The sequence below is a fragment of the Botrytis byssoidea genome (genome assembly GCF_014898295.1).
Source record: "Botrytis byssoidea strain MUCL 94 chromosome Unknown BBYS_003, whole genome shotgun sequence".
Lineage (NCBI taxonomy): Eukaryota > Fungi > Ascomycota > Leotiomycetes > Helotiales > Sclerotiniaceae > Botrytis > Botrytis byssoidea.
This window is the reverse complement of record NW_024065844.1, coordinates 1581342-1608930: the sequence shown is the minus strand read 5'-3', so window position 1 is coordinate 1608930 and position 27589 is coordinate 1581342. Positions and strand designations below refer to the sequence as shown.

At 41.3% G+C, this 27589-nt stretch overlaps 8 protein-coding genes across 8 annotated transcripts; 5 read left to right on the top strand and 3 right to left on the bottom strand.

Moving 5' to 3' along the window:
* Positions 1–1001: 1001 nt before the first annotated feature.
* EAE97_001917 (uncharacterized protein) lies at positions 1002–2458 on the bottom strand. The gene is made up of 4 exons (XM_038872428.1): positions 2070–2458; positions 1818–2019; positions 1443–1768; positions 1002–1387 (listed from the first exon to the last, which is right to left on the bottom strand). The coding sequence occupies exons 1-4, from the start codon at positions 2352–2354 to the stop codon at positions 1226–1228; spliced, it is 975 nt and encodes a 324-aa protein (XP_038736986.1). The 5' UTR covers positions 2355–2458; the 3' UTR covers positions 1002–1225.
* A 1696-nt stretch (positions 2459–4154) lies between these two features.
* On the top strand, positions 4155–7112 carry EAE97_001916 (uncharacterized protein; the record flags this gene model as incomplete). The annotated part of the gene is made up of 4 exons (XM_038872427.1): positions 4155–4391; positions 4467–4752; positions 4801–5487; positions 5543–7112. The coding sequence occupies 4 exons, from the start codon at positions 4155–4157 to the stop codon at positions 6313–6315; spliced, it is 1983 nt and encodes a 660-aa protein (XP_038736985.1). The 3' UTR covers positions 6316–7112.
* Positions 7113–7253: 141 nt separating this feature from the next.
* Positions 7254–9063, bottom strand: EAE97_001915 (uncharacterized protein; the record flags this gene model as incomplete). Its single annotated transcript, XM_038872426.1, has 3 exons — positions 7254–8670; positions 8742–8980; positions 9046–9063. The coding sequence occupies 3 exons, from the start codon at positions 9061–9063 to the stop codon at positions 7254–7256; spliced, it is 1674 nt and encodes a 557-aa protein (XP_038736984.1).
* Positions 9064–10751: 1688 nt separating this feature from the next.
* Positions 10752–12258, top strand: EAE97_001914 (uncharacterized protein; the record flags this gene model as incomplete). Its single annotated transcript, XM_038872425.1, has 2 exons — positions 10752–11552; positions 11608–12258. The coding sequence occupies 2 exons, from the start codon at positions 10752–10754 to the stop codon at positions 12256–12258; spliced, it is 1452 nt and encodes a 483-aa protein (XP_038736983.1).
* Positions 12259–13031: 773 nt separating this feature from the next.
* On the top strand, positions 13032–14357 carry EAE97_001913 (uncharacterized protein; the record flags this gene model as incomplete). The annotated part of the gene is made up of 4 exons (XM_038872424.1): positions 13032–13152; positions 13732–13881; positions 14041–14147; positions 14226–14357. 4 exons carry the CDS (start codon positions 13032–13034, stop codon positions 14355–14357), a joined length of 510 nt encoding a protein of 169 aa, XP_038736982.1.
* A 532-nt stretch (positions 14358–14889) lies between these two features.
* EAE97_001912 (uncharacterized protein) lies at positions 14890–15749 on the top strand (the record flags this gene model as incomplete). Its single annotated transcript, XM_038872423.1, has 3 exons — positions 14890–15235; positions 15286–15692; positions 15744–15749. The coding sequence occupies 3 exons, from the start codon at positions 14890–14892 to the stop codon at positions 15747–15749; spliced, it is 759 nt and encodes a 252-aa protein (XP_038736981.1).
* Positions 15750–16239: 490 nt separating this feature from the next.
* EAE97_001911 (uncharacterized protein) lies at positions 16240–16781 on the top strand (the record flags this gene model as incomplete). Its single annotated transcript, XM_038872422.1, has 3 exons — positions 16240–16317; positions 16441–16562; positions 16646–16781. 3 exons carry the CDS (start codon positions 16240–16242, stop codon positions 16779–16781), a joined length of 336 nt encoding a protein of 111 aa, XP_038736980.1.
* A 3036-nt stretch (positions 16782–19817) lies between these two features.
* On the bottom strand, positions 19818–20831 carry EAE97_001910 (uncharacterized protein; the record flags this gene model as incomplete). Its single annotated transcript, XM_038872421.1, has 1 exon — positions 19818–20831. The coding sequence occupies one exon, from the start codon at positions 20829–20831 to the stop codon at positions 19818–19820; it is 1014 nt and encodes a 337-aa protein (XP_038736979.1).
* Between the last annotated feature and the right edge of the window lie 6758 nt (positions 20832–27589).

Sequence of the window (27589 nt, the reverse complement as noted above, 5' to 3'; positions counted from 1 at the left end):
CCTGATAAATTAGAAGTCATCTTTGAAATAATTGCTTCAAAAGTTACTCATGACTGCAGACGTCACTTGTAAAGGTTGTTTCAGCAAAGTATTCTACAGTCATCCACTGTATGTCTTACCCAGTAGCCGCGAATGGCACAACCATCGCTATAGCGATATCACTAAATCTTTGAGCTTCTTAGGTAGCCGCTGTCCTGCGATTTCACCGTCTATTTTCCATGAGGTATGTCATTATTGCGGCAGTATTAGCAATGACTACAGATGTATGCAGGAGGCATGGAGATGTTCCAAGAATATGTTACCAAGAATTATGTAAGAACTTTCAAGTGGTGAGATCCATAACGAGTGAGTGAAACTCGAGCCGATACTGGGCGAGACAAACCAGGTAGGCAGATTTATTATTCCATGCCCCCTCCATTTCACGTCTATTCTAGATAGGTAAACTGCGAATCAATCAGACAATCTGCCCTCAAAAAGCGTTTCGTTCCTTTGTTTCACAGATAGCATACATTCTCCTCGCCACATGTGTCATATGTCGATGGTAGTTAGTCACTTGATAGCTGGTGGCTAAATATTCAGCGTTTCTGATAGTTACACTAGTACTGAGTTGCTTCATTGTTGGAGCATACCCTAGACGAAAAGGAGAGGCACAATGAAGAATTGAAAACACTTCTATCTCAATAACATTTTTTTATTTAGTTTTAATGCCTTTGCAATGTAGAAAATACCAAAAAAGTCCTCTACACGTCATTGTGATTAGTGCGTGTCGGCCGGGGTCTCAATGTCGACGAGCTCGCTACTCCAATATGCTCATCTATCTGACAATTCACGTCAAATTCGGAGGGAAACACGTCTCAAGATCTCTATTCGATTTGAGCATCTACAAGACAATCAAGACGACAGCATCACTTGAGTCTCTGATATAGGCTAACAATGTGAGTTATCACTCAACAGTTTACTGAAAGCACAAAAGTTTACCGCATAAACAATCAAATTAGATCAATAACAACCATTGCTGATTGGTATCGATGCTAGTGAACAGTAATATAACAACTTGTATTGGGTATTTTGAAACTTGTATTCTTACACATTTGCCTCGTCGTGCCAGCCTAGCCTTTTCACCAGAAACCCAATTGTACCATCCAGTAGCGATCCAATATCCTTGATCTCGCTAGTGTCATTCTATATGCCAATGCAGTACTGATTCCATATCCGAGCCACTAACTCAGGCTCGTGTAAGTCCCCACATGAAGATCAATTGTACAGGGTATGAGTAGATAAAGAGAAATTGTGTCCTTCGGCTCTTCTGCGATCGTGCAACTGTTTGCATAGTTCCTCGCTCATCAGTTGTATTTTCAGGAAGTAAAACGTATTTTAAGGATCGCAGCTGGTACTTCTATCAGAGGCACGGAAAAAAATAACATTTAAGGGGGGAAACATACCAGAAACAAAGCATTGGCGAGGAAAGTGTAACCGAAAACAGTCCACCCAATCCAACCGCCAGTTCCTTTTCCGCCGTTGATGATCTCACTGACGACTAAAGTGGCAATAACTCCAACGAACTTATATCCAGAGTAGGCGACCAAATCGAGTAGCTGGGACTCGTTGGAAATTGAAAGGAGATAGCATCCAAGCTTCAATCCCAGAATTTCAATAAACACAATAAAAAATGCCCATCCTGCCGTGGACCCAAGGAGTTCTGGTTGAAAAGCTCCTCTGAGGCCGGCTAAAAGTGTGGAAAGGAGGATATAAGTCACAAGTGCCATTACTGGGAAGAGGTCAATTTATGAAGTTTGCTCGCGGGCAATTAATCATACCTGGAATATACATATCTGGACTATTGAGATCATCTCTAGGAGGTAAAAACCACCCCTCTTGACCACTGGGACCAATCGATTGTTTCCTTGACCAAGGCTTGTGTCTCCATGGGAATAGGACCAAAAATAGCTTGTTGACCACATATCCATTCGAGACATTGAAGTAATGTTTCAGCGCCGAAACATTGACATATCGATTGAACTATCCAGTTGTCAGAACGTCGTCTCCAATATGTATCGTCATATACTGACATTCTGTTCCACATATTCTGTTCCATGTTTTAAAGCTGTTTGTCCAACTTGGAATCCCATTTGCGCCGTAGGATCATTTATGAAGCCTCCATATGCGCCGAATGCGGCAGCATTCCCTGAAGCTTGTGGTTGGTAGGGGTTTCCATAGCCTGATTGATGCTGTTGTTGTGGCATTGGGGGAGGAGGTGATCGTAGCTGAGGGACTGTAGAGACATGTTGAGGTACTGGGTGATGAAGAGGGGGAGAGTTAGCTGGAGGGAAGTTCCCATAATTTGATCTTTGCATATTGAAGGTCTGACAGAAGTAGACGAATAGCGTCTGCTGCGATTAATGGTATGAGGAGTGGAATAATAAGGGGGTGGAAAGTGGTATAACTATCATACAACACGTAAGAATCGCGCCTAGGTCGAACACATTTCCATAAAGCATTGAGCTTTGGGTGGCTGCTATAACCGATATCCCTGTATCTTGCACAACCCTGTATCTTGCACAATTTGATTTATTAAACTAAAAATCGATATTAAATTCAAGTATCATTATAATGATTTTAAAATTTGTATAATAGAATCTTATATTTATTAAAAGATAATTTCAGGAATTTGAAAGATTTGAAATATTCAATTGAATATTAATTGATTTTGAGTAATAATATTTTAAAATATTAATAATAAAATAAAAACCTATATTAGAGTGAATGTATATAATTGAAAAATAGTTTTTTGTATTTATTATTATTATTATTATTAATCAAAAGTTTGAAATTTCGAAAAATATTAATAATCAAGTTTTATATTAAGTTTTAAATTTTTATATAGTTTTAAAAAAAAGAAAAATAATTTAAAAATACTTTTTAAAATATGATAAAAGATTTATTTCGAGATTTTAGAAAAATAAAATTGATATTTTAATTTAATTTATAAAACTATATTTTTATATATTAGAAAATATATAATATAATAATAATAAATAATATTGAAATAATATATTATTTAGAAATTATAATTAATTATATTATAAAATAATATAAATAAATAAAAATAATAATTAAAATAATTGACCTTTACATTTCAATTGAAAAGTTTATTATATATTTTTTTTCAATCAAAAATATTGTAGTTCCTTTTTTAAAAGAATTTTATTTCTAAAAAAAGTCTTTAAATTTTATAATATTTCTAAGAGTTTTATAGTTTATATTCAATTTCAAATTCATTTTATAATATTTAATACTAATTATTAGTTTTAAATTTAAATTTAAATCAAGATTTTCTTTCAAAAAATATTTGAATAAAAATTCTTTATTATTGATTATATAATTTTAATTTTTAAATATTAATATTTTTTAAAATAAATAATTATATATATAAATATATAATAAAATATAGCATTTTATTATTTAATTATTAATATTAATATATAAATAATATATCATATAATTAAATTATATTCAGAATATAATTAATACTTAAGTTATAAAAGATTTTTGTTTTAAAACAAATTATTTATTAAAACTCTTATTATATATTAATATAATTTCGAATTTTTGATATTAAAATTAGCTTTTTTTGATTCCATATATTAAAAGATCTTCAAATTTATAGAATATATTTTAAAAACAAACTTTTATTATTTCTATTATTAAATAAATTAATATATAATAATTTTATATTGATAGTTTTGATATCGAGATTTCTATTTAATTATTAATTATAATTATGATTTTATTATTTTATATAAAAGAAATAATACTATAATATTCTTATTTTTATTTTTAATAGAATCCAATGATTGGTTGATTATATATCATTTTTAGAATATTATTTTCAAAAGAAATAAAAGTGTGCAAGATGCAGGGTTGTGCAAGATGTAGGGATATCGGTTAAGCATATAAGGCGGCTGCTTTATTAATCGACGTTTATCGTCTTATCGGTGATGCTTGGCACAATCATTCTGCGTGCTTTTAGAAGAAAGTGTCCATATGAATCCATAATCTTCTTTGATGGACTCCTTCTAATAGTGCCACAGTGTTACATTCTACGAATCTATTGTTACGACTCTCACGACTGCTACGAATTTCTAATACTCAAGATGTTGGATGCTTTTGAGATCCTCACTACTTCTGGAGTGGTACTATGGTCGAAACAATTTTCCCCCGTCAGCCCTGCGGTTATTAACAGCCTTATCACGAATGTTTTCATTGAAGAACGAACCTTACCCGGTGCCGGAGTTGCAGATGATATTTCTGCTGCGAGTAATCCTCCTTTCAAACATGATCAGCATACTTTGAAATGGACAACGTGCAAAGAATTAGGCTTAATATTTGTGGTATGCAAAAGTAGTCCTGTGGCGCAACTAATTCTAGGAAATTTTTGAGTCATCTCGTGCTAACTTGACTTGCAGGTCGTGTACAGGTCATTGCTACATTTGTCATGGATTGACAAATTGGTGGATAATGTCAAAACGATTTTTGTGGACTTATATGGTGATCAATTGAGAAAACCACACACAACTGTTGTCGAATGTGCTTTCGATGAATATTTTGACCAACAAGTGCGGGAGTTGGAGAAGAGTGCTTTGAATCAGGACGCTAGAGTTGCAGAGGCTTCTGCGTTCGAAGAGTCGATTCCTTTGATTTCTACGACTTCAGACAATGAGCCTCCGCCAATGCCTGGACTACCCTCGAGAGGTATGCGCTAGTGTTTCTCTCAAGCGCAAACTTACTAATACTCCATAGGACAATCAAAGAATAATGTCAAAGATATCCCTTCCCCCGACTCGACCCCCCTCGGAACACCTAGTTCGCGACCGAGTACACCTGCGAGCCACATATTGAGCGCAAAAGCAGGACCGGGTGGAAAGGTTTCTCGAAGAGCTAGAAAGGCAGCCCAGACCCCTACGTATGCTTCATCCGGCGACGAATCTCACAGAAAAAGTAGAAGTGTAAAAACCGGACCAAAGAAGGGAAGAAAATGGGATGCAGACGGAATGGCAGATGAGGATAGCGATACCCCCCTCGACTATTCTGCGCCCGCAAACGGGGCGACTTCTGGGGAGGACGAAGGTCGTCCGGGCGCCGTGGAGGGAGTTGAACAAACCTCATGGGGTTCAAAAACTGGAAAGGGGCAGTTCGTATTGAAGGATCTTGAAGACGAAGTCCATTCGATTTTAGATTCCGCGAATGCGAAGAAGGCGGAGTCTAGCGCCCCAGCAGCTGGCCTAGTGGGATCCAGTTTCAGTGCTATTGGAGGATTATTCAGAAATGTAGTAGGAGGAAAGACTCTGACTAAGGAAGATTTGGATAAAGCCATGAAGGGAATGGAGGATCATTTATTACGAAAGAACGTCGCAAGAGAAGCCGCGATGAGATTATGCGAGGGTGTAGAACGGGAATTAATAGGAGTGAAGACTGGAAATTTCGAGAGTATGTATTGCATTGCACACATGATTTTCGCCAGAGCGCCACTAACCATTTGCAGGCGTTCAAACAAGAATAGCAACAGCCATGGAAGCATCACTAAGAAAAATTCTGACTCCTACCTCATCCCTTGATCTCCTTCGAGAAATCGATTCTATTGTCTCGCCTCCAGCTTTGTCATTGAAGAAAAAGAGGCCATATGTCATGTCCATTGTCGGAGTCAATGGTGTTGGTAAATCCACAAATCTTTCCAAGATCTGTTATTTCCTTCTACAAAACAAGTACAAAGTCCTCGTTGTAGCTTGCGACACCTTCAGATCCGGAGCCGTCGAACAATTAGCCGTTCACGTACGAAATTTGAAAGAACTTACCACCAGAGAAGGTGGCCAAGTAGAACTATATCAAAAGGGCTATGGAAAAGACGCCGCAAACGTAGCCAAAGACTCCGTCTCCTTCGCTGCTCAAGAAGGCTATGATGTAGTTCTAATCGACACAGCCGGACGACGTCACAACGATCAACGACTCATGTCCTCGCTCGAAAAATTCGCTAAATTCGCTCAACCGGATAAGATCCTAATGGTAGGCGAAGCACTCGTTGGCACAGATTCAGTCGCACAAGCAAGGAACTTTAATGCAGCATTTGGCCAAGGCAGATCCCTAGATGGTTTCATTATCAGCAAATGTGATACCGTGGGGGATATGGTGGGTACTCTGGTTAGCATGGTGCATGCTACGAATGTACCGGTGCTGTTTGTGGGCGTCGGTCAGCATTATAGTGATTTGAGGAATTTGAGCGTTAAATGGGCCGTGGAAAAATTGATGGCCGGGAATTAAATGGATGAAGTGCTCCCCTGCTTTAACTCGTCATTCTGGTACTTTTAATATTGCATATGCCTAAGCATCGTCAGCTCGTGCAAATACACAAATCAAAGATTCCCATCTTATCACGTGAAAATCAGATATCCAACTCAAATTTGATTGAAAATGCGAACGCTCAATCAATGAACCTCTCATCTGATCCTTCTCGAAGCCACATTGTACGGATGTATCAGCTCTTATTAAATCATTATCTGAGACTAGATAATAGACATAAGAAGATCCTATATCTAACCTCCATCTCTTGTCTTCTCTTCCTTCCTCCCATTCTATTCCTTCCTTTTCTTTTCTGCTAAAGTCATCCATCGATCTCCGAACAGCCGGTTCCAAGGCTGTAAATAAAACACCAAACACAGAACCCCCCCAAAAAACAAATCTAGAACATCACTCAGGGACCTATCCATCTCTATCTGGACAATAACATTTTTAATAAATGGGTCTATGGGAAAGGGGAAAGGTACTGCAAGAAAATATGTGTACTGAGTACACCTCCCTACCTAATTGGTATCGAAGGTGAACTTTGGACTGGAGGCTTGAAACTTTTTTCAAGGGGGTTAGCGAGAGGTAACCGATTAGGTACTCGAGTAGACTCCTGTAGTGGGTACCTCATACGAGAATGGTCTCGTTGAAGTTTTCTGGGTTATAGTGATGGTAGTATGAGTTGAGATGTGGAAGTAGGTGGAAGTACGTATTTAGACAGTAGATAGATGAAGAGATAGCAAGAAATATAATTGCCATCGAAGTCCTGAATATTCGAAAGGAAAGGAAAGAGAAGACCTCACAACTCAACGATCCATTTCTCACTCAGATAGATCACACTCAGGACCAATGCCATGCACGTTGTTTTTATAATACCATTATTGTTTTTAAGCCCATAAATCATAAACTCATATCATCTAGCAAACCGCTCTATGTACTCCATTACTCATTGGTCTGTTACCACCCTTTCCTTGTCCCTTTCCATGCTTATGTCCCACACTTCCATGATTCTTCTCCGCGCTTCCGTGTCCCTTGGTCAATTGTTTATTCAAAATGCTCAAATCCTGCTCATCATTATCGATCAAATTCTGTGTCGTGGAACAGATATCTGAGATCAATCGATCCAATAAATCAAAACTCATACTCTCTCTAACTACCACTCTTAGAATCTCAGTCTTTTCCTCGTTAGGAGGAAGTGGGTAGTTGGGAATAATATATTGTTTAGCGCGAAGAAGATTGGAGATAGTCTCTTGCTCGATGTGTGGAAATTCTTTCTTAAACTCGTCTGAGAAACGGAAGGCAACGACGGGGAGACCGGCGTTGTAATCAGCGGAGGTTTCGTCCTCTTTGTTGAAGACGGGGGCACTTAGGCCTTGAAATGTGTGTTCACCTTTCTTGCGGTGAATGTCGGAGACACATGTGTACCATCCAGTGGCTTCGAGAGATTTGGAAAGGAGACGGGCGTTGCTCATGCAATTTTCCATGATTTGACGGTAGCCATTGAAACCAAGATGGATGAGGTTATAGTATTGAGCGATGACTTGAGCACCTGGTCGAGAAAAGTTGAGAGTGTAAGACTCTTCTGTTCCACCTAGATAATGGAGTTCGAAGACAAGATGTTTGGGAAGGTAAGACTCATCGCGCCAGATGATCCAGCCTACACCAGCGTACACAAGACCGAATTTGTGACCGGATGTGTTGATGGACTTTACTCGTGGGAGCTCGAAGTTCCACTTTGGACCACCAGCTTTAGCATGGGTGAATGGAGCTACAAAGCCTCCGGACGCAGCATCAACGTGAATTGGGATATCAACCCCAGTCTTGGCTTCATAGTCATCTAAAATCTTGGAGATTTCTTCAACTGGTTCATAATGACCGGTGTATGTGCTTCCTAAAATAACAAAGATACCAATAGTATTCTCATCGATATTTCCTTTGACCAATTCCGGATCAAGTCTGAAGTTTGACTTTTCAGAAACAGGAAGGATTCTAGCTTCAACCTCAAAGTATCTGGCGAATTTCTCAAGAGCTACTTGAGCATTCGATCCCATGATGATATTTGGCTTGGATTTATCCTTTCCTTCAGCCTCACGCTTTTCTTGCCAACGTCTCTTCATAGCCAAGCCACCAAGATGGATAGCCTCTGAAGAACCAGTTGTCGCAGATCCAATAGCTTTCTCTCCCTTTTGGGCTCCCCAAAGATTGGCGATAATGGAAACACAGCGAGTGTGCATTTGCATCATTGCTGGATATTCGTCTGCATCGGACATATTCTTTGAAATATTCTCGAACATTAATTGTTCAGCGTGGGTTTCCATGTATGTACCCACGAAACTGATGGCGACGTTAGCAGTGTTCAACCGGCTTCACGTTACTCTAATGGTCTGAGCAATTGAACAACATACCTTGCGAGGTTCAAATTAGGTCTACCATCAAGATCTAGTTCATCTTTCAACATTTGATGAACAGCATCTGCTGGTGCTCCATCTTGAGGTATTTCGAACTTGGAGATTTCTTGTTTGGAAGCATATCGAGTCGAGTATGGGGTAATATGGGAAGTTCCTCCTTTGGTGTGTACATGCTTTTGGCCAGCTTCTTTCATATGCATATTCTGTAAATTCTGAATAATCTGATCTGGGTCGACCTGAATTGAGGGAACGGTCAATATGAGAAGCTGAGTATTGGAAGCCTGGGAGAATTCCAACTTACATGGCGTGCGAGAGACATGGTGATTATGTTAGATTGAAAGTTACAATGGTGGTATAGTATTTTAAATTTCTAGAGATGTATAGGGGAAATAGTACGTTGATAGTATTGAGAAGTTTGAGAAGGAAGAAGAGATTGATTTGAGATGTCAATTTCCTGGCTGGTAACAAAGCAGCTTTATTGAAAAGCATCGACGAAATTCACTCACTTACCAGAAGCACCTTACTGAAGATGACGACATCTGATGGACTGGACTCAATTGTAACTTGCAAGCACAGCCAAGCACCAGCCACTAAGCACCCAAAAACCACATAAAGAAGTTTCTTTTACCTGATGAATACTTGTTGATCCAATTGAAGTGGCTTTCCAAACATGCTATTCATAGAAGCATGGATTGATTCATGCTGAACTTTGACTGCTTGAGATCGAAAAGCTCCGCCAAGCGTCATAGTGGCTCCACGGGAAATATGGTGGAAAAGCTTGTTTCGTAACCCTGCCACAGCCTACGAGGCCTCAAGTTGTGGAGCTACTCCTTGAGTCTGAGTGCGAAGAGTGTTGAAGCTTGAAATAATAGTGATAGAAGTGGTATTGATTAAGAGGTTTCCATCATTGTGCTTAGACCGGGCCACACGAAGCTCCCAAAAATGATGAGATGATTGGAGCTATTGTAGAAAGTGTGGTGTTTCAGATGCGTTAGATGCCCAGGACCAGGAAAGAATTGATGGATTTTGTGTTTCCTATGCTTTCCTATGCTGTTCCCCACAACTGCATCCTCTTATTGTTATCGTTCGATGATGGTGAGTAGGTGAGCGTGGTGAAGTAAAGTAACGAGAGTAAGTGTTCAAGTGTCCGTGAGGTGGTAACCAACTTCGAGCCAGATTCTATCAGGCTTTTTACCAATAATGGCAAGAACGACTATGGGTGTAGATAGCCAGAACCCTTGTTAAATGGGCGAGTAGCTTCCGTGCCTCCCGTCCGATGTCTCCTGTTTCTCACCAGACATTTACGAAGTACGAGAGACCACCACCACTTTACACAAAATGCCACCTATAATTACCTATTCATTGACGAGATACTCGTCGATGATTCGTCACACAATGTCTTCATCGGACTGAGCGGACTTTCATTTCACACCTTGTCCGTCGGTCCTTGCAACCTCCGATCGAGGGGTAAATGTCAAATGAACAAGAATGATTGGCTGGTAAGCTGCATCAAGCAACAGAGCATCATAACGCCTCCTCCTTCTCTTCGGATCGATGATGTTATGGATTTCGTCTTCTTACAAAGAAACACGCAAGCATTGACTGCCTTCTAATCCTTCTTTGGTACGAATACGCGTATAGATCCAACACAATACTTGACAACCAAAAGCTTGACTTTTGAGAGGAGTATATATCAATTGACTTCGCAATATCTATCGGTTTCTCATGTTTGACTTCTGTCGGTGTTCTTGTTATATCCACATCATATTGATTAAAGTTTCATTGCCAAATTGACTGGTTGGCTAGCCTTCACCTCAATCTTCTCAGCAAACGAATCGAACCCGAGCCGAGTTGTCTCTGTTTCAAATCATTTACGCGGCGTGAGAAGGCATCATTGAATCACTAGTACCTTGGCCCTGATCACAGCATTCCATTATATATATATATATATCTACTTCCTTTATTCCCGCCTTATTTCTCTTTTTAACATTCATCAATCATATCAATATGAGGTTCTCAACTACTCTTTTGCCCTTTGCGGTAGTTTCTACTGCCTTCGTTATTCCTGACGAACGTGTAACCAACCAGATTATTGTCGAATCTCAGAAGTCCTCAAAGACATGGCTTGATAGAATCCCAGAAATCAAGGACAACTTTATCTCTCATGCCGAAAAATCTTTGAAAGATGCAGTTGCATTCAGCGAGAATGCCTTTGACAACGCTATCGATACCCTTTCTGAGGCCGGTCAAAAAGCCCAGAATGTCATCGAATGCCACCACTCAATGTCAAAATTTGATATATCCGGCTGGTTAGACTCTGCCATTTCCTCCGTTGAGGATATCGATATTTTTGATCACCCTCATGAGAAGCCTCCACACCATGGAAAACCTCCTCACCATCCAAAGAACCCACATCACGGTCATGGAAAGCCTAACAAGACTGTCTATGAATTGATTGCTAGCAGCAAGTACACCACCAAACTTGCTGAGCTTATCAACGAATATCCAGATCTTGTTGATGCTTTGAACGGCACAGCGGCAAACTACACCGTATTCGCACCAACTGACAAAGCTTTTGAGAAGATTCCAGAGCATCACAAGAAACCTTCAAAGGAATTGATCAAGGCTGTCCTTGAATATCACGTATCTCCGGATTTCTACCCTGCTGGTCGTGTCCTCGTTTCGCATACTATTCCGACCGCATTAAAGGAAGGCCGTCTCGGTGACGAACCTCAACGTCTTCGTGTTGGTTTGGGTTTGAAGGGATTAGCCGTCAACTTCTACAGCAGAGTCATTGCTGTCAATATTGTATGTTCCGTCATCTCTTCCCATATCAACATAATACTAACCTGAATTTCAATAGTTCGGTACAAACGGAGTAATCCATGGCGTCGATTCGCTTCTCCTACCACCTCCCCCGGCCCTTAAGATTATCGAGCTTCTTCCTGGCGAGTTTTCAACTCTCCAACTTGGACTCGAAAAAACCGGTCTCTTCGATACCATTGCTGCATCTCATCATACAGGAGGAACATTGTTCGCACCCAGCAACTGGGCATTCCAAAAGCTTGGTCCTAGAATCAATGCTTTCCTCTTCAGCAATTATGGTCAAAAATACCTAGAAGCTCTTCTCAAATATCACGTTGTTGCAAATCAAACTCTCTACTCTGATGCTTTCTACAAAGCCAAGTCCAATGATAAGAGCATCAATGGAATTGATGAAATCGATACTGCGGACATCCCCAAGGGACACTTCCACGTTGATCTACCTACCTTGTTGAAAGATAAGAGTCTAAGTATTGATGTTGGCAGATATGGCGGTTTCATCAGTATCAGAATCAATGGGTTCAGCAGCGTCAGTGTTCAAGATGGTATTGCAAAGGATGGTGTTATTCATGTTTTGAGCTCCGTTTTAATTCCACCCAAGACTCCAGGCGGAGAGATGTGGGCTGGTGAGGAACTGGAGGTGGAGGATTTGATGGAGAGATTGATTCCTTACATGAATGAGGAATTGTGAGTAGAGGCAGTGACGAAAATGTAACAAGCGATCAGGATATGGAATACGGGACATGTGTATAATACTTTTCGATCTCGAAGACAAGTCAGAAATGACAGACTTCCAACCAACATCTTTCCTTTAGTTGTGCAATGCAAGTTCCACTTCTCTTTACATTCTTTGACTTTTGGCACCAAAATTTTACATGGTGACGTCGGTGCTCGCCGTATGTGTCACAATAGAATCCCATATAGAGAACTTCACTATGTGTATTTGTGAACTTGTCAATCATCTTCCTATCCTAATAATTCTTCAACCTCATTTCTCATCTTTGTCTCCCACTCCATCTACCCTCAGAATTCTTGATCCGAATCTCAATCCATTCAAGTCATTGTATTCCACCACGCCTCATCTACATCCACCCCCACTCTCAACTCCCATTCGCCAATCCCACCCATTATCCACCATCCAATAGCTAACCACTCCAATCATTCTCATCTCGAGTAAATCTACACACACCATGGATTCGAATACTACTCAAATTCAATCCCCACCCCATCCTCTAAAAAACCATCAAAATCTTAAACTTGTCCCCCTGACTACAACCGAACATTTGGATAATTTTTGGGAGATTTGGAGAGAGGAGAGGGGGGTTGTTTGGTCGTATGTTTTTTTTTTTTTTTGTTCTCTTGGGTTTCTTCATGTGGTTTTGCATGAAGAGAATGAGGGTGGGGAAAGGGGGGAATGAGTATTCTGATTCTAACCACGCGGGAAAAAATAGAAAACAAGCCCCCATGAAAACAAAAGAAGAAGCGCTAGAGTTTCTGAAATATATTTTACCGAAGACGGAGCAGAATCCGGGGGGAGAGGCGGCGGGGATTGATAAATTTGCGATTTTGGTTGTGGGGGAGAGTGGTGAGTTGAGTTTTTTTATTTATCGTTTTGTGTTTGTTTTGTATTTGCGCGGGGTGAGGGGTGGGAGTCTGGAGGATTTTGGATGGGAGAGGTAGGGGAGAGAAGGGGCTTGATTCTACGCGAAAGTTGAACAAAAAAGGAGGGGGGAAGCAAGCGCACCCTGGAAGTCTCCGGGGTCGTTTTGATTGATTGATTTGGAGAAGTTTTTATTCCTGAAGTTCAAGGATGGCATTACAATTGCTCGGTAAAGAGTTGAAAATCTTAAGTTGAGCTTGGAGGATAAACTATCTCTTCGATTCTTAAGTAAGGAATGGATGAGAAATGATTTCTATGATCCTGAAATGAGGGAAAGAGGTGTGTCAGTTCCATGAAAGTGGAGGGAGTTTGAACCCATACTCCGGGTTTGAACTCTCGGAGAGATGATCTCGTGATGATCTTCAATTTCAAAAGCTTGAAGCTTTATCTCATAGAGATGTCCCAACGGCTTTTCTTGGATTTTGATCCTCATCCGTTCACCCTCCCTCCTCATCTCTCCTTTCCATCTTCATCACTCCTCCTTCCCCAACTAACATCTCCCAGACAGACCCAAATGCGTAGGTTTCGTCGGCACCAACCGCCCATCGCCCGAGGGTCTCGAAATGGGCTATTGTGTGAATCCCGATTATTATGATAATGGATATGCTACGTGGGGAGTAACTGAGTTTTTGAAGATTTATTGGGGAATGGAAGGTATGTTTTCTTTTTCTTCTTTTAGTTCGTTCCTATTCATTTCTTTCGTCTGCAATGTAGATAGCATGTTTAGGGAGAGAGCAGATTCCTTCACTCATAACAATCCAAGGTTGTTATCCAGAACGAAACAGGACATACTAAAGCCATCTCCGCACATAGAAAGATCCCACATCCCACACCTTGTAGCAAAGATCGACCCGAGAAATAAAGCAAGCGAGAGGATAATAGCTAAAGTTGGAGCGAGAAAAGGTGAAGTTCTTGAGAAAGTGAGTTATTTTGTAGAAGGAGGATTTGGGGTTTGTAGAGAGATAGAGAAGGGACTAATGCTTTTGTGATATGAGTAGTTTTATTCGAGGAGGATAGATGAGGGAAAGTTGAGTGACATCAGGTGTTGGTATTTGGATAGACCCGGTGTTGGTGGGAATGGAGAGGAAAGGGGAAAAGGGGAGGGAGAGGGAGAGGAGCAGGAGAAATGAGTGGAAAGGTCGAGATATTAGGGAAAGGAAATCTTAAAGTTGATATAATTTTGATCAGCAATGGATTGAATGAAAGTTCTGTGTTGTGGAAAATGTGATATCGAAAAGCTCTCTGACTGTTGAATCTCCTGAGAAACTAGATCTGATGATGTGGCGTTGGACAGTAGTAATGGTAGCACTTATCTTGATTGTTGCCGGTTCGATCAGTTGGTTCCAGAGCATTAGGAGTGTAAGAACGGGACGGGCAACCAACTGATTGAAAGGGCTGTATATCACCGACAAAATGACAGCCCGTTGGAGCTCGTAATGTAGTGTAGTGATCAGCGAGATCAAAATGAGTGAATTCATGGCTTAGCTTGGTTGGTAATTCACTCTTCTGTATTGTATACCTATCTTATGAGATTTGTACTCATACCTATACAAAGCCCACCATTCCTTATCTGAGGTCTTTAAAAACAAAACTTTCAACCCCGATCTTCAAGTGACTCGATCACCAAAGTTGCTTACCAAACAACGAACAACAAACAACGACATGGCATCAGCAACGACCCAACAAAATACCTTCCATGCATTTCCAAGATTGCCCCTCGAGCTTCGTCTTGAAATATGGAGATTATCGTTCCCTGGACCCCGGTTGATCCGCATCTTTTTTATCGAGGGTCATTTCATGAGCAATGCAACCGTTCCTCCTGGTCTTCACGTCTGCAAAGAATCACGAAATGAGACTCTGAGATTCTACAAGCTTTGCTTTGCTGCGGACCCTTCGAACGCCCGTATATACTTCAACGTTGACTGCGATGTTCCACACCTTATCGCTGATCATTTGGATTCATACTTTTATAATATACACAATTTCAGTAGCCCTTTCCCGAAATTTAGTATAGGCTGCCCTGCCCTGAAGACATATACCTGAGACTGTTTAGTATAGCTCATGCCGCTATCAGAAACGATTTAAAAACAGTTTGCTTAGAAAATTGTAGGCATGTTGCCCTTGAATACGAAGGTGTTCCCATGCACTTATTTGGGCCAAATTGCCAGGTGTTTGACTTCCATGGATTTTACTTTCGTACGCAAATTTTTTATTACGGCGAGCCTCCGCAACAGATCTTGCGCCAACGGATTGGAGAAATATTTGGCACTTCAAAATTCACACACGTTAATAGCTATGCGCCAACTTGTCCTATTGGCTGGGCATTAGACCCTTCCCCTCAACCACCAGATTCTTTTGCTCCCCTCATTGAACAAGTTTGGGCCGCGGATTTCCATGGATTCAATGACATTGTCTGGCAGTTTATTGAACAGAAGGTCAACACGACTTGTGACGAAGAACGAAAGGTTAGTCTGATCCACTGGTCAGTCTAGTAGTTTGAAGGGCAGTCCAGCAAGTCTTGACCTGGCCAGTCTATATTCGAGGATCGCGTAGGTGTCCTGTACGGAGAATGGGATCCATTGTTTGATATTCACACTCTCGAAAATGTTTTAAAGGAATTGCAATAATAAAATACCAATAAGTTAATGCATTTGTACAAAATCATCATGGCCCGTACACACCCATTTGTTTACAAGGTGCTTTCTTAACACACGCAACTTACTGCCATGCAATATAATAAACAATTCAAGACTTCAGACTGAAAGATAATACAAAACGTCCCTCATTTCTCAAAGCCATATGATAGATAAATAATATTTGCATTTACCACGAACAAAAGTGTTGTGGTAACTCGGATCAAGTCTTTCTCCGATAATTACCTACCCCTCCATAGGCCCAGTCCAAACCACCTCCCGCGCAACCACAGATTTATCCGGTGTCTCGAATCTTTGGAATTCCTCCATTTGACTTCTTCACTCAATATCGCATTCTCCCCATCTAATTTCTACAGCGATGTCATCTAGACTTCCCAGCGGCGGTGCGCCTCGTCTTTCCACCGCACCCAGTAGTAGTACCAAACCTCGACAGCTGGTATGATTCCCAAGCCCCTCTAGATACTCTATTAATATTTCATTTTCACTTTGATACTCCATCATTCAATACTTTCGTTTCGTTCAAAACAACGCATCCAACAATTCTAACTAACTACACCAGTCTCATCTACACGCACAACTCGCACAACTCTCTGCCAACCTTGGTGATCTTGAGAACCTTCTACGAAATACTAGTATACAAGCTGAGTCTATTCGAGGCTTGGGTGCTTATCATGGAGGATTGTAAGTTCGCTGTTTCATTCCTCAGATTCTTCAAACCGAGTTCTATAGAAAGGATTTGGCTAACATTTTCCTTAATAATATAGATTCATGGCTGCAAGCAAAGTTCTAGGAGAAGAGACAATCGCGGGGAGTGCACAGCAGCAACAGGGACAGGGGCAAACAAAAGGAAACAGTAATCGGGCAGCAGAGCGTAAAGAGGATTCCGACTCCGATTTTTGAACGTACGTTTGGCTATGAATAGTCTAGGAGACAGGAGGCATGTGGTTTCGGGCATCAGAGCAAAACATTGAAACCTACACACATAGTAGGATATCAAATGGCCAGCTCCAACACGGGGCAAAAGATTGCCATCCCAGTCAAGACTGCGATTGCCAATAGGGCTCTCGGCATGCATATCTATCTCTTCATGGCTTTATGACACTTTGGAAAACGGTCCTTCGCAAATGACTGAGACAGCAACCCTACCTCCGAAGCTATCATTTCTCATGCTTCTCTCTACCGGGCGTGGACCAAGGAACGTCAGAATCAGAAGCAGAGACGAAGCTCATTCTGGTGGGCTTGAACCAGCACCAACCTTTGTACCAGAGAAAGGTTCAAGAAGATTAGAACGAATCGATCGTTAATCGGTCTTGACGAGCGAACTATTGTTACTCGAGAGGAAGGATAAAATCTAGAAATTCGAACAAAACTTCCTGTGTCTCCCTCACCACTCTTATTTCCCTTAGCCATTGCCTTTGCTCATACAACCAACCGATGGCCCAGCAAATTCCTTAACTTAATGATTTCCTCAAAAAGCTGGCCTATTCGATTATGAAGATGTCAGTCGTCGAATATTGGTTAAAAATAAAAACAAAAGGGAAACTCCCTCGCGTGGGGTCGAACCACGAACCTCTCGATTTATCTGTACGAATGAATTGCTTCACTTAACAGTCGAACGCGCTAGCCAATTGCGCCACGAGGGATGTTTGATGTTGACCGAGACTCATATTTTGTTATATAAATGCGAGATTTGGAAAGACCCACATCAATTCCATCAGAAGGTGGGGGACGACATGTACTGAAGAACCGCAACCCACAGATTTCTATGCTTAACATGCAATCCGCGTTTGAATGATATATGTGGAAAAGCATGCCTGAATAGAACATCGATGTCCATTGGGAAGAATATTTTCTGTCGTTCAAGAAACATGTGGGTTTTGAATAACGCATGTACAATGCTGTCGCTTTACATGGGTGGATGAAGGAGCAATTACTAGGTCTTTGCCAACCTCAATCGACAAATCCTAATGGTTAGGTCTGATTCAAGGTGATTTTCTTCATCCAGGTCGATGATACTATCTTGTCTTCAAAGGTTAGGGTTCGCGAGTTGATAGAGAGCAACTCTGAAGGACTCGTCCAGTTGGTGCTGCGAGTAATTGGGATCCGATCGTAGTCAAGAGCTTCGCGCTCACCTTGAGCTTGAGATAAAAATTTGTGGCATACGTTTATGAAGACTGTCAAGAGATAACCATAGTTATTTTCCCTGACAGCATCGTGGCTGGTCATATGAACAGCAAAAATTAAGCTATAGAAGTTGTGCCATTTAAATATTATCAACTTCAACTTTTGTTATTCAATGTATGCAGACGGCAGAGGTTCTGCTTTGGACAACCGTGGTAAAAATTCAACAAGAGCTGCGGCTGAACCGCTACTGACTTTAATCGATGATGAAAACTTTAAACCTCTTATCCCGAGATATAACAAACAAAGCTCTTACAGCAGGGCCATCTCATTATATCCCATCAGAATCAATAAAACAATGAACATCGAGAGGTCAAGACTATCCTGCCCTACTAGCTTTCTATCTAGGGTGATGTGAGCAATCCCAACGTCTGAATTCAACTCAAACATGCAATTATTATTGGTATTTGGATTCAACTTAGATTTTCAACTCGAACCCTTCCCATCTCAATGGTTCATCAACATGCCAACTCGTAGATCCACGTATCTGACATTTTCTCTCAACATCATCACCCTTATTAGCTGTGAAGCCTCACCCGGTCCCAAAATAGAACCTCCAAGAGCCTAGCTATATGCAAACGCCATACCCTTCATATGATCTCTATTGGCCCATGTCTGAGATATTTAGAGCAGCTTATTCTAGCTTAGATGAGTCATGTAGGTACCAAGTAATGCAAATTAAACATGTAAAATTTCAATTCAATATTTCTCAAATCATAGCACACTCTCAAACAATGAATGGCACGCCAATCTTGTAAGACTAGAAAAAAACTTCGAAAATAAGACTACTCACTCACAATAAACTACAACATCAACACAGAAGTACTGAATCCATCCAAACCTATAGAACGAAATCCAACCCAGTTAGTTACTTTATCTATAGAGTATGATACTACGATAAACATATGTATTCGGCAAAAGAAAGGAGAACACCGATTCGCCTACCCCTCTTCTCCCCACTTAGAAGGGGCCCTTAAATGTCTCACACACGAGCCGAGCTACCCTACTTTTTCATCTCCACCTTTTCCACACAAGATTTTCTCCCCACATTCACTACTGTCCAAGACCTCAAAAAAAAAAAGTTATGCTATTCTGACATTCTATTCAAAGTAAAGAAGAGATGGCAAAAGAGAATGTAAGTCAAGGTAGTCCTCAACTCGCAGAATGCGGCTTCTGTGGATCGAACACAGTGCCTCCAGATAAACAGATTGGATCTATTGGATTCCTGAAGTGGACTTCAGTCTGGCGCTCTCCCAAGTGAGCTAAAGCCGCTTGAGATTGTGTTATTTTATGAAGGTAATAACCAGATTTGAATATATATATATATATATCAATTTCAAAATCAGACAAAGAATCACAGTGAAATAGATCGGGATTGGAATTGGAGATGGGAAGGGGATCACTACTACTGCGAGGGCCAGCGGATGCATGTATATCATTGAATTCAAAGGTATTCTGCGTTAAATTGAAGTTGCTAGCGGCATCTAATCTATAAGTAGTAGTATGTACACCCGATCTTTGTGTTTCTCTGTATGTATCTTATGTGTATATGATGTAAATCCCTCGGATCTATATTGCCTGTCCAATCATACCAGTTGTCGAATCTCCCCTTTGATCTGCTCTAGTCTCCCATTCAATTATCAAAGGACTGACACCAGATACAGGTCTCGAAGGTTTCTGCTCCTCCTCAATCGGCGAGACCATATATCCATCCTCGTTATCTCCAACTTTGCTCCGTTCCTCTCCCCCAAGCGATCATCTTCCCTCCTGGCCTACGTCCCGCGCAATTGCACCTTCTGCAACATCTCCTAGCGGACTTGAATATCCAGTTTGGGGTGTTCCACTACTGATACTGATTTCACTTTTCCCAGCCAAATCATCTGTATCATGCTTAAGGCCAGGCACAATACCTCTCTTCCACGCTTCAAAGGTATTTCTCCTAACTATTTTCTCATGCACAACACGTTGCAAATCTCCTACTTTGTCTAGTTTCAATTCGTAGCCGCCGATGAAAGCGGGACGGTCGGGATGGTGTTTGGGAGATCTACTTTTGCGACGGCGGGCAAGACTGAAGATGACGAGGAGAAAAAGGATGATGACTGCGGCGCCACCGAAAGCGCCACCGATATAGGCTCCAAGGTGGCTGGTTGAAGAATTAGAGTTGGTGGGGAGTGGCGTGGTGGATATAAGAGAGGCAGGTGCTTGTGTTGATTGTGGTGATGGAGTGTAAGATAATGTTTCTAGAGTGGTGGGAATGATGTACGATGGCGTAAGAGATGGAGTGGTCGCTGATGATGTAGGTGAGATACTTGGAAGTACTGTAGAAGAAGGGCTGATGTTTATGGTACTTGACGGTGCCGCGGAAACTACAGGGAACTCAAATAAGACGGAAGTGGATGAAGTAAAAGGCGCGACATGTTCAGTTGTTGGTTGGTCAGAAGATAGGGTAGGAACTTGAATGACCGGATCTACATATGGAATGGTCGTTGTTGAGAAGGTAGTAAGAACGAGGACATTAGGATCTGGGAACGAGTATGATGGAGATTGAGTTACTGAAGTCTCAGGAGGAGCAACGATACTACCAGTCGAGAGTGAAATAGTAGCATCGACCGGGATGATATAGTTAGGAGGTGCAGATGCTAAGATACCAGCCGCGTCCGAAACTGCATCGTTAACCCGTAAAGAATAGTTCAGGGTCGCCATCTTGTATGAGGTTGTAGTATTGTATGAAGCTGTAATGTTCTTAAATCGGAAGCCATGAGCGACCATAGTTTCCGCTAATGGTAATTACAGAAGCCATCTTGACTAGACTTGATCGTATTTATCAAAGGACTTGAAGTTGAAGTTGGACCTGTGTGAATGGGCGAAGACAAAGCAAAGTTATAATTTTATTCACGACTTATTTTGGGGATCATGTGAAGAACAAAGAAGGTGAATCTTGACTAGCTACAGTGACGATGATAATGAATTGTCATTGTTCAGAGTTATAAATAGAATCGACGAAGTATTTCCCTTTTCAACAAACAAATTGAACATCGCACGAATGTTTTCCATCGTCATATCGAAAATGTACTTCACAACTGATAATGCTATTGGAGGCTTGTTGAAACCTGGTTATGGTATGATTATGATTACGATCAAAGATGCAGGCACAAGTTCTGATCAACCGGAGTATTTGTGAAAGTTATTTTAGACGGTAGGGTGTGACCTGTGAATGGTAAATATTCGGATTGGCTTGAATCCCACAGGCTAATAATCTGACACTGGCTTTCTGAAAGGATGCTCCAAATGATATTGAAATAGCAAATGGATGTCACAATGGAAATAGAGTGAATCGGTCGTCTTGTAGAGATGAAATCCAAGATATCGTGCCATAGATAAGGCAAACAGATGATGCTGCGTCGGGTCTTATTTACCCTATCAAATACATTATTACGCCTATGATACTTTTTATCCACAGGACAAATTAGGAAACAAGACAAACAAAACAGGTGAGTTGCTGGAATGAAGTCTTGGTAGAGGCATCCTGATTCACCAACAGCCTTAAACTCCTCATCTCTTAGGACAATCCGACAACTATCAGATGTATGAGTGAAAAGACATCCACTTGAGATGAAAAGATAAGGTTCATAAGGATGAATGACTAAGGTTTCAAACTTGTGTGTTTGTACACCTTGGTATGAAGGGCATTAAGAAAACTGATGTATAAAAAGTTGAGTTGCCTATTAGGGTGTATATCTTGAAGGATAAGAGGGAAATGATCTCCCGAGTTACTGGGGTCCCACGTTTCTGATATTGTGCGACCTTCCCCCATTTACACCAAATGGTCAAATAGAATAGCATATCTTCACTTATCTCATCTCGATATGACCATCTGGCAACTATGTTATCAGCGGAATTGAGGGACGGGTACAAGCGTTGTCGCGAACCGAATGAGAGGCCAAGATACAATCAATCAGTCTTCCCAGGAATGCGAAATACCTTGTCAGTCTTGATTAGATTGTGCAGGATGGTATCATTTGTAGACCCGATGTTGAAACCGACGAAAGATAGATAAGGCGTGATGCAGATGAGATTAGAGTTGTGGTTATATAAGATGTCGCGTGCCCTCATCTCACACTGGAATGAAAAAAGTATCATATTTTATGGTCGAGTTTTTGTGATGGACAAATTTTCGACCGGACTTCGTGAAGAATTTCGAACTCAGATCAAGAAAGGTCACATGATGAATAAATATTGAGGAACTTTCGCCATCCCATCCCCATCTTCTCTTCTAGCAAACACAAACACAAGGTTACAATCGTCGCACACATATACAGCACATATACGAACTTCTTACATCCGCAACTACCGTCAATAATTACCGCAATAAACGAAGTTTATTATCGACATATCAGATTATTGAGGCAATAACTCGATCCTCCATCGGACCATCGCTCGATCTTCACATTCAAGAAACCAAGTGTTGTACGGAAATTAATAATCCAACGGCGATTCCTCTATCAACTCTTTCAATTTATCCAACGGACGACCTCTCCGAGACTTCAAAACTAGTCTGACATGTATGGTGGATATCAAATCATTTCCTACTTCAGATTGTATTCGCGAGGGCAGCAGTTCAAATAAATTTACTTTGCATTGTTGAACCCCCACGCATGTTAGCGACTTCATCCAATGGTTTTGCCAGTTTCGCATCCTATCTCAGCCATTTCGAAATCCTTTAGATTCGTTTCCCAGGGTATGAGGGTGCCCAGTATCCTAGGTCTCGCTCATCTTTGCCCCCGCATATCCAATGCAGAGCACATGTAACTCCATGAACGTGCAGAAAAAGATCCTTGATGGCTGGCCTGTTCATCATTGTGAACTTTTTCATGGTTCCCCCACGCAAGGATATGCTAATCTCCAGGCAATTCTCAAAGTCGTTTCGCTAATTTGATTCCTAAGTCTGAAAGTAGGTTACCAATAGTTATTTCCTAGGATTGGTGCGAAGAATGAACAACACTATCATTTCAGTACAGTCTCAAGTATATTTACGACTCTGTTTGAGATCAATACACCGCAATCGCTCCGAATTCGGTGGGTCTAGCACGAGGTAACCCTGGTGTCTGTCTCAAAGAAGACAAAAAATAGAAAAGCACTAACTTGAACGCCTGACAACCCGATGATGGATCTTCTTTACATGCAAAACAACTGCAAGTGAGTGGATATGCCATCTCGAGTCTATCCCCAAAATGGGGGGATGGCAAAGTCCACTCCCTCACTTTGAACCATCAGCGAAGGACTGTACTAATTTCTAACAAACGGTCAGTGAAATGTCGCGTGCAAACCACACGGAAACAAGTTAGGTATATTTTCGCATTTTAATTTTTCCGTCGGTAGTATCGGTAGTCTAGTAGTTCCGAGGTTGCCCATGGAGAGCTGGACAACTGATTCACGAAATTGCGCTACAGCCGCGACAACCGGAATTTATCCTGAGGTCAAATTTCTCAGAGAAGCGATGAAACTTTCGGTAATGTTACAGTGGAATTAACCTCTATTACGCTCAAAAGATCTATACAAAGCTCCAATTCGCATATCTTACGTTTCGGCTTTTAATAATACTTAGAGTCTACCGCTACGTCTGTCCACCATTTGCGAAGCGAAAGATACTAAACAGTTACGCCGAAGGGCTCCAAAAGCCAACCCTGATATTAAGGGTCCTTTGATCTAGATTGCATGAGGCTCTCCTTCTTAGGATTTCCCGGTTTATTATTCCATATGCACGAGAGCCGTTAAAGCATATCCATGTATGATGGATTTCGGCCGATAGTCTCTAAACAAGATAATGACAATCATTGAAATTCGCTACCCTTCGTTTTGACATTTGGCTTGAGAAGTAGCATAAGAAATGGGTCTAGTTCGGACAATTCCGTATAATTTTATTGCGACTTGAACTGTCGGGAGCTTTCGGAATTTCGAGTCGGTCTAATAACTATACACAGTTAGACTTATTACTGCAATCCCGCTCCGGAAGTATGGTTCTAGGAAGGAAGCGTGCGTCCAAGTGCTAACGGTAAGATCCATCAACTAACGACTACTTCCCTTGAGAGTCGAAACAACCAATCACTCCTCTCGAAACACTTGAGATGAACGGGCATGAAAGTGTTAAGCACACACTTTTGGGAAACCATCGGTCCGAGATATATGTGACGAATGAAGATACATGATATCAAATGGAAGTACCTAGGTTTGTTACCAGCTATAATGTCACTTCGATAGTAGTGAAATGTCACATCGCTCGTGAAATCACTGCATGTCTAGAAGCATGATCAACAACCATGGATGGCATCATGGGCATGAAGCATCAGGCTGAATGAAGTCTGTGTGCATCGATTAAGATCTGTCCATGGAGGGGAGGTCTCACCCCACTAAGCCCCCCCAAAACCATACCATACTCCCCTCCTCAGCATACAAGGACCCCACGAAAACGCGGGAGAGAGGCCGCTTTCGCAACCAGATTGATATTATTGACATCAGTATACTTGTTGCGCATACTGGGGTACTGACGTAAAATTCAACTGGCAACAACATATTTACTTCGTGATGAACAAATTACTTTCTTTACAGTGGACAGGGGATAAATCAAATGTGTAATTGATCTCAAAGTGCTTTATCGATGATCTGGTTCTTAAGAAGAAATAGCGCCGAAAGTCGAGAACAAGTCTATTGTGAATCTGTTGTCACGTACGCGCGACGCATAGACTAATGAGAGGGACAGCTTGTGGCAATTTGAAATGCTTACCTTTCTTTCAAAGTCCGACTCGCAGACCTAATCCGTTCAAATCGTCGGCTTTCCGCTGTGATCTAAGTTGCGCCATACCTAACTCTATGCCATGCGAGATTTGAGCTAATTGAATAAGGTACATTGTTAAACACGCTTTTCGTAGTTAGCCATGTTGCACTTGCATATTATATTGCATATATACGCACCGAGACAACTGAACTTGGTCTTTAGTCGTCTGTGCAAAATGATGTCGAGCTTTATAAGTTAAGTCACAATCGAGGGTCTATAGATGAGGGGAGTAGGCGAGTAGGGGGAAGGTGGACAAGGCTTATGCACCAACCACAATATGGTCAAACCGGATGAAATATCAAATCATACTAGCACAGCATTGCCGTATGCCACATACACCGAATTAACTAATTTTCAAGTGTATGAATAGAGTTTTCTTTTTTAAATGAATTCTTGTCACTCTTTAGCTTTTTAACAAACTTTAAAATGAAAAGCTCTTAGACTCTTGCTCTCGCTTTGGGATCAAATTCTTCCTCTCAAAAGTCACTATTCTCCTCCTCCTCCTCACTGAAACAGGATCTCGTGCCCTCTCTCCAAACATCTCGGGGATCTTCAGACCCTGACGTTGTCTTTCACGTTGAGTCTCCATTTCATATTCGGAATCCCACTTTCGTAGAGTCGCACTTCCCAAATGAGATCTTATGTCCGATGTCAACTAGACGAGGACCACAATTTTTAAAGTTGTCAGACATGTGTTCTTGCCCAATAACAGTCAATGCAATGGTATCCCAGAAAAATTGTAGAACCCTAGGACTAAATATAAATGACACTATAGTTGAAAAGGTTATGATGTTCGAGAAATATGATGCTGGTAATCATGTTTAATACTCATTTGGTGTAATTAAACTCGATGGCTGTCTAAAATCAAGTCCTGGGGAAGCACAGAAATCTATTTCACACTGGCGATGCCTGTTGAACATGAAACGTTCATTCTTTCTCGGAGGGATACAAATGAATACGATAGCCAGGTACCAGTACTGTTGCCAGCCGTGTGGCTTTAACATACTTCGTTCCCGGCGGACTTCCTCCAAATCACACCGAGGTGACCTCCGTTGTCGTCTCGATGTTTAGGTGACTTTCACGCTATAAGTTACACCCCCCACTTGGACTACCCATGGTGCCGCGATTCACCCACATAATTTTCAGCCATGCTGCGCGGGACAAATTACAGGGTAAAGTCAAGCTTCACATCCTCGCCTCTCAGCCATTCGATGCCCTTGGAATAGGACCGCTTGGCGTCAGCATACCGGATATGTTCCATGATCAAGAAAATCTAAGGGCGTTCTATGCCATGCTTTCGATCATGGACACTACCGATCTACGTGCAATAGAAACTTTATCCCTTTACTTTTTCCGGACTTAAACACAGCCCTGTAATCTCTCAGGCTTGGTAAACTTACTCTACTTGTAGTCAAATTCTATATATGAAATTTTATATTGGTGTGATCCGGTCCGCGTTGCGTTGAACATGAAGGGGCATGCTTTGAGCTTGGCAATGACGAGAACGCACTTTGGCTTCATCCATTTGCTGCAAGAGCGTTTGCTAGTAGTTGTTACGGTGCAGATTGATGGGAGGTATCTTGCATGAATTGAAGCCCGAACAAGTATCGAGGAAGGGAAGCGAGTATTATAGAAGGGGGGGCAAAACCAATGTAAAATTATGGAAATCAACGGATTACATCGGTGATACAGTGGCCAGAATCTTACCCAAGTAACCAAACTACTCGTAACTTCATGCAGCATTCTTGTCTTTGTCTGGCAATCACAAAGCCGTAAAGTACAAGGTATCTCAGAATCCCTAGCTATTGCATCGCAGTACATTACAGCATACAGCATACAGTATGTAGTAGAGGCTTTTTTTGCGATGATCCTTGAATCCTATTTCAGTCCCCAATGTGGGGAGAATTGAATCGAAAGTGTCTCCGTTCTTTCTGTCTCGTGAGTCGTGAGGGAGTTGAGAGGCAAGTTTTGGAGACTGAGGATATTATATTGTACCCACAAACTAACCCCTCAATGACCCTTTGCCACTTTCCTCGTGGAATACGATATCCTTACATTATTGAGAGAAGATCAGTACGTGGACAGCATTATGCTCCGGTCACGATGAAGTAGATCACTCACTGTCAACCATGAATCATGACAGACTTCTCATTTTCTTTGTACGTGAATAGGGTTCCCTAGGCACAATTGAACCTTATTCATGATTCTGGAAGCTTTCTGGCTTTTCGATTTCACTATTTAGCCTTTTCGATGCCAGTGTCCTGTGTCTTCCACCAACGCGGCATCCAGCCGCTACCATTTTCCTTGTTAAATACTGACACTAGATTCGAAGTTGCATTGTGAATCGTGAATCGTGAACCGTGAACCGTGAACCGTGATTCGTGATTCGTGATTCGTGCTCTACTCAAGTACGCGAATCCATCTTGAGCCAATGGAGGTTGTGGAATATCAACAGACAGGAGAGCTAATGTATCAATGTGATACTGACTAGCTCATAACTCTATGTTTGGGTGCCTTCAATTCGGTACCATCTGCTCCGTACATATTATATCGACAGCCAGAACCTTATTGAGAAATGCAGACAGACATACCTACATGTAGATTGTACTTGATGGATACCAAAATGAAGCACGAATATCTATAACACTGGGAAGATAAACTGTCTTGTCTGATGGCCACTCACGATCCAAGCATT